Raw genomic sequence first — 6328 nt, 5'->3', positions numbered from 1 at the left:
CAGAAATGGAGACAGAATCTGCTAGTTGAATTACAGTGTGGTTTCTCAAGGACTGAACCAGTATTTATTTGAAAATTACACATAAATTATTAATTACCTCCTTAAAAGTATAAAGCAAACCTTTGGCTTCACAGCATTTCTACAATCTTTCACAGTATAAAACAAAACAGTTTCTGATCTCTGTAATTACTTACCAAAATAAAGAAATTTTTGTAGGTTTTGTTTGTAAATATTTTATTAAAAAACATCTTTTAATGCTGTTAGTCAATACATGTGTAATAATACTTTGATAAAGTATCATGTAGTAATATGTATTTTGGATTCAGGAATGTAATGGTTTTAACTAAATCATCAGAGCTCTGTTCTGCTCCAGTCTCTTCTAAACTGTCATTTTTTTCCAGAATTTAAACAAACTCATTCTTTGTCAAGGTACGTCATCCTTAAGGCCTTGCAAACGTTTTAGTAATTGAACCAAAACAAAGAGAGAGCTCGGCTTTCTTTCTGAAGACCACGTTGCTTTTGAGCTTAAAAAGGTGCCTGCAGCTTTCAAGCAGTTAGTGGCAAATCAGCAAGAAAGAAATCAGACGAGAAGAAGGGGCACTTAAAAATCAAAACAGTAAAGTGCACAGCTATACCATCCAAAATTGTATTAATCTGATCCAAAGAACTTGCTGGACTGTGGATATTTAATACAATTTGGCTTGCATGAAACATACAATCACGAATAGACAGAAAGGATTCTCTTTTTTCTTCCTGAAGTCATCTACAGGATCTATGGAATTCAATTTTCAAGGGTAACATAGTGCAGCTCTTTGGATATTGATTGGTTTCCTAGTCCACAAGAAGATGAAGAAGCGGGGAAGGTGTGGCGCGATGCAAGGTGTCCTCTTGCTGTCTCTGTTTTATTTAGATGCCCGTACTCTCCAGTTCCCCATCCTCCAGCCCTAATGCAGCATGTGACCTAGAAATCATAAAGAGTTTCTCTTTATTTGTGTACTGTCTTTGAGTTTGCTGGGATTGCTCCTCTGTTTGTTCTCTGCTGGTAGCCTTGAGGTGGTCCATCTGATCTGGTTCCTCCTCACAGTCCTGAATTTTACTGGCTGTGGTGTTGGCAACTGACTCCAAGGAGGTGCCTGCCTCCTCCAAGTGGCTGTAGCCCTTATTGCTGCTGGAAGGCTCAGACTGGGAGCTCTGGGAGTCCGTCCTGGTGATGGCAGGAGGAGCTGAAAGGGGTGATCCCCCCAGATCTAGAGATTCAGAGTAGCTAGGAGATGCCTTTACCAAGAGGCTGGATTCCAGGACCTTCCTTACAGCTGGTGACCGAGGTGGCTCAGGGGAAGGGGGACGCCTGGCATCTGGCAGGCAGCTGGTGCTCTGCCGCCTGAGAACCAGCTTGTGGCTCCTTGTCCCACAGCCTCCCTTGATGTGGCTGCTGCTGAGGTCGGTTAGGCTCAGTTCAAACTCCCCCCGTGGGATCTCCTGGGCTCCCCGCTCACCAGCTGGTCTCTGCCAGCCTCCCCCTCCACTGCTTGGCCCCAAGGGCAGGAGGGTGAAGGTGCTCAGTGAAGAGCCGACGATGGAGCTGGCTGTGCTGCACCGCTCACAGCTCCCCGGTGGGCTGCAGGGTGGGCTGGTGACAGGGCGGCCAGCAAGGGCAGCACGCTCCCGGCAGATGCTGTACACAGCCTCAGCCAGGCTGGGTGGCTGTGGTGGGCTGCAGAAGGAGGAACGCTGCGGTGAGGACACCAGATCCGGCGGGGAAAGGGAGACACCCAGTCCTGGTGGCCAGGAGCTCTTAGCCAGCATGGCTGCAGCGCCCAGGCCTTCCCCACCAGGCTTTATCTCCAGGCCTCGGGACTGCATGTAGTTGACAAAGCCATTGAGAGGGGCTGAGGCCGGGGTGCCTCCATCCTTGGCCCGCAGGCTGTGGGCATCAATGACGGTGGAGTAGAGGTCACGCAGGTTGATGATCTTGGTCTTCTTGTCACGGTTTTCGTGCAACACAGCATTGGCGCAGATGAAGAGGAAGATGCCGATACCCATGATCAAAGGGCCCAGCACCTTCAGTTTGTCCGAATGCAAGTAGCTCGAGAAAAGATGGAAAAGGAAACCCACTGAGGCCTGGGGGGATGAGGAAGTAGGGGCGGACCCACCAGGGGTAGCAGTGGTGGAGGTGTTGGCTGCAGGGGGTGACTCCAGGTGGATCCCTGCTTGCACCCTTCCCTGGCTCTGGGAGCGGTTCGTGTGGGTGCCACCCTGTGGTGCTGGGTGCCGGCCCTTGCCAAAGCTGCTTTCTCTGTACACCTGGCTGGGCTTTGGCCAGTAGCCCACCACAGCCAAGGCGATGCCCACCAGCAGTACCAGGATGCCACAGAGGGCAATGAACCCCGAGAGGGAGCACAGCTTGAGCTTGCCTTTCACCACCACCACGTCATTCTTGCGCTTCTTTTTGGCCTTGCGTTTACGTTTGGGGAGTTGGCTCTGGGGTTTCAAGGGGTCCTGTTTCCTGGCCGAGATCCTCAGGAGGCCTCCAGTGGCAATCATGGCTGACTACCAGCACACTGCCCCCCACGGCCACTCCAGCTCCTGCAGTAAAAGAGATAAGAGAGGAGGATGAGAACCAAAGACAGACCTGCAGCACAAGAGATGTCTCTGCTTGCTTTTCCGCCTCAAAGTCCTGGTAACTAAAACCCTGAACAAGTGGGATGGAGGTTGACACCAACAGGCAGATCTCCCTTGCCCACACAGCTCCTGTGTGTGAGAAAGAAACAGGCAGATCAACAGCATCAAAGCAGCCGTGTGTCTCACTATACTCCTGCCAAAGAGCTAATTAATTACTTTATACTCCAGGTAAACGACAAACCTAGTAGTATCCACGAAAGTGAACAAAAAAAGATCTCACTCATTTCAGAAGGGGTTTGCAAATCACCAGAGTTCAGAGGATGCCAAGCCCCACTCCCTAATATGTTCTGGGGTTACAGTGCACACTAACTGTAGTTAGTGATGCCATGCAGGATTTGAGGGGACGGGAGAAATAAAAGCAGGAAGGCAGTATATTTGTTTCATTACTCTACTTACACTTCACTGGAGGGAGGGTTAAACATATTACGTGTCTTGCTTAAATGAGTGGGGAAGGAATTACTGTGAAATGCACAAAAGAAACGTTTAAACACTGGAAAGTGGTGCCTTGTGAAAAGTTTTCTCCTAACCATTTGCACTTGATCTGCAATATTAGAAATTCATCTCTTGCCTGCGGTCCAGAGGCATCCCTAGTTTGGGAACATGTGTAATGTTCCAGGTAACTGTTATGTAACACTGACAAATTCAACCCCCTCCCCCCCTGCCCTCAGAAAGGGCAGATGGCTGGCAGGTAAGAGATGGAAGGTCAAATCCTATTAGAGAAGTGAAACTCCATGAGTCACCTGGGGAAACCCTAATGAGTGCTTGCAGGAAAACTGGCAGAGGACTAAACACTGAGCATTTGTGGCTTTTTGTCTTACTGGACCATCAGAACTCCTCTCTGTTCCCGTGATCTGAGCTAAACAACACAGTGTGTAGGAGCATTTCTGCACTATGCAATTCTTTTTGGAACCTATTTCTTCATGCTACTGAGAAGCAGGATCCCCTCCCCCTTTTCTCTTTCTGAGCATCCTATTATTTTTTCTTTGACGGGGCAAAAGATGACATCACTGAATATAATACGACTCACAAAGTTCAATTAATTGCACCAAAAGGCGATTAAGTAAGCACCTAAAAAAAACCCCCTTTCTCCTCTTTGAGCTGTTCAGCCTTTAAATATCATGTCTTTTCTGTTCAAATGCCAGAATTGCCACATATGCAGTAACATTGTGTCCCATTTACTCTGTTTGTATTTTCCCCGGAAAAAAAAAAATGGGTGTTGTCAGCAAGGACGTTGTTAAATTACTCTCCGAGGTACTGCACGCTCAAAACAAAGAGCAGAGATTTCTCTTTCCTGTGGCTGAATATTTATTAAAAATAAAAAAAAAAAAATAAAAGAAAAAAAAGAAAAAAAAAAGAAAAAAAGAGCATATTTTGTTGATGCAAAAGTGCAATTTTCGGGGCATGCTTTGCTATAATTGCCGATTATTTGATCTCATTTTCTGCTGCCCCACTAGCCAGCTGCCCGTCTCCTCTCCACGGCGATAGCAGATGGTCATCAGCTCCGAGGAACGCTCCGAGTCCGGCATCGCCTGTCACTTACTTTCGGCGATGGGCGAGAGCAGCGCTCGGCAGGCGAAGGAGGGCACGGCCGGGCCGCCGGCGATCGCCAGCGGCCGCAGTGCCATGAAACCACCCGGACGGGAGCCGCGGGGGCTGGAGCGACATCCCGCACGAACGGACTGAGACCCTCCATCCACCCGCGGCAGCCGGACCCGCAAGCACCGCGACCTTGCCCGGCAAAGCCCAAACACCGCTGTAACACTACTAACGGGAGCCGGCTTAACTCCTTCCCCGGGTTCGCACGCGGGACTCACGGGCTCCGGCCGGCGGGACGCGCGGTACCAGCCGCTGGGGCGCCGCTGGCTCGGGCCGGTCCGGCGGCGCAGCTCCCGCCGCCGCGGCACCGCGCCGAGCTCCGCCGCCGGCCGCCCCGGGCGCGCCGGTCGGGGGCCGCCGGCGGACGGAGCCCCCGCTCAGGACGGGGATGCCGCGGTCACTTACCGAGGAGGGCCGGGGAGAAGTCCGTGCGGGAAGCGGGCGAGCCGCCGTGGGGAAGAAACTTTCCAGCCCGAGCGAGCATCCCCGCCCCGCCGCCGCTCACGGCCCCGGGCGGACGGGCGGCGGGGCCGCCCCCGCCACCTGCGCACCTGCGGCCGCCCGCCGCCGCCTCGCCCCGCACCCCGGCGGCCCCGCCCGCACAGACCCCGCCCCGATCGCCGCGACAACCCCCGGGCTCCTTTCCGCCACTCCCGTCCTGGCAGCCTCTTCTTCAGCCGCCTCACCTTTGGGGTTTTCTTCCCCGCTAAGTTTGCCAGGATGCTTATGGAGAAAGTCAAGAAGCAGGTGAAAAGATGAAGCAAGAGGTTGAAGAAAAAAGTGGCAGCTGAGATCCATCAACGGTGTCACCCTGAATCTTCTCAGTTTCAGCAGAGAATGGGAAACAGTGTTCTCTTTTGAGCTACTTTCTGAAAAGTGATTAATTTGAGGCTTTCACCTTAGTGAGATGTAATCTAAGGTGTCCCGTTGCTCTGCTGCACTTATTCCTGGGAGGAGAATGCTGCTGATTGCTTTAGTCAAGTCTTGTTAGAGGTTCACCACGATCTAGAAAAGCAAATCTTGGGCAGGTTTTTCAGTAAATACAAAAAACTCATCCTGTGGCTTGGGGTTGCTCCTGAATGTACATGGGAGGATTTGCTGGGGTGGATAGACTGAAAACCTGGGGTTTTGTGCAGTAGCCTTAGAGTTCTCTTGAAGCTGGAGTTTTACCTAGCCTGAGCAAAACCAGTTTTCTTCTACCTCTACATGACCTCTTGTGTAGAAGACTGTGGATAAAACATCCTGGCAGAAAGCAAAGGAAATAATGAATATATTTTTCGAATTATTTTAAAAATAAGAGTTCCAACACAGATTGGGAAAATTGTCAGAGAGATTATGCATATTCAGTTAAATTGCATGTATTCCAGCCTCAACAATTCTGCAATTCTACATTCACCCAGACCATGCTATTTTGCATCTTTCCCTCCAACCATCAGTTCCTGGTTTGAGACCAAACAAATCCTAAAGCTGCACATATGCATTTTAATGTCATTTGCAGTTTGTCTCAGCAAAATCATTTGGGACTCATTTTTTTAGTACATATATAACTTTTAGTTATGCAACAGGCTTGAAATTTAAGATTTATTATTTAAGAGCTTCCTTTAAATATGTGCTTTGAACCCAAGTCTTCTGACACTTAATAATTTGCTTTGTGTTCAGCCCAGGCTATCAGAGGAAATCAAACATATCACATCTGTTTCCACTGGAGACCTGTATCACATCAATAATGCAGCATCACCAGACTCTCCCTGAAAGACTCCTGTGTAAGAAAGAGAGGAAGAACAGGACTGATTTTTTAAAGGGCAAAGAACTCTTTTTCCTATCTGAGTCATATTTTCTATTTCTGTCAAACTAAACCATTCTATTTAGCTATCTTCTTTATACAACAGCCCTTTTTTTTTGCCATATTTTCATTGCTTAAGTTTTGAGTGATTGGGCTATCATCACATTCACAGTTTTCAAATATCTCTTAGCAAAATGTGTTGTAGGTGAGGCCAAATCCTGGAAAACAAGAAATATGTTGTTGGATGAAAAGCTTCTGAAGGTGTTG

The 6328-nt window shown here is 49.2% G+C and overlaps 1 protein-coding gene across 1 annotated transcript; it reads right to left on the bottom strand.

Moving 5' to 3' along the window:
* Positions 1-213: 213 nt before the first annotated feature.
* TMEM200C (transmembrane protein 200C) lies at positions 214-4809 on the bottom strand. Its single transcript, XM_041399316.1, has 2 exons — positions 4684-4809; positions 214-2586 (listed from the first exon to the last, which is right to left on the bottom strand). Exon 2 carries the CDS (start codon positions 2542-2544, stop codon positions 907-909), a length of 1638 nt encoding a protein of 545 aa, XP_041255250.1. The 5' UTR covers positions 2545-2586; positions 4684-4809; the 3' UTR covers positions 214-906.
* Positions 4810-6328: the final 1519 nt, after the last annotated feature.

Source organism: Onychostruthus taczanowskii, unplaced genomic scaffold (assembly GCF_017590055.1).
Source record: "Onychostruthus taczanowskii isolate IOZ18803 unplaced genomic scaffold, ASM1759005v1 scaffold16, whole genome shotgun sequence".
Classification (NCBI taxonomy): domain Eukaryota; kingdom Metazoa; phylum Chordata; class Aves; order Passeriformes; family Passeridae; genus Onychostruthus; species Onychostruthus taczanowskii.
This window is presented reverse-complemented; position numbering and strand designations above follow the sequence as displayed.

Excerpts from the sequence above, each read along its gene's own strand:
- TMEM200C (XM_041399316.1), bottom strand. The coding sequence starts at position 2,544 with ATGATTGCCACTGGAGGCCTCCTGAGGATCTCGGCCAGGAAACAGGAC.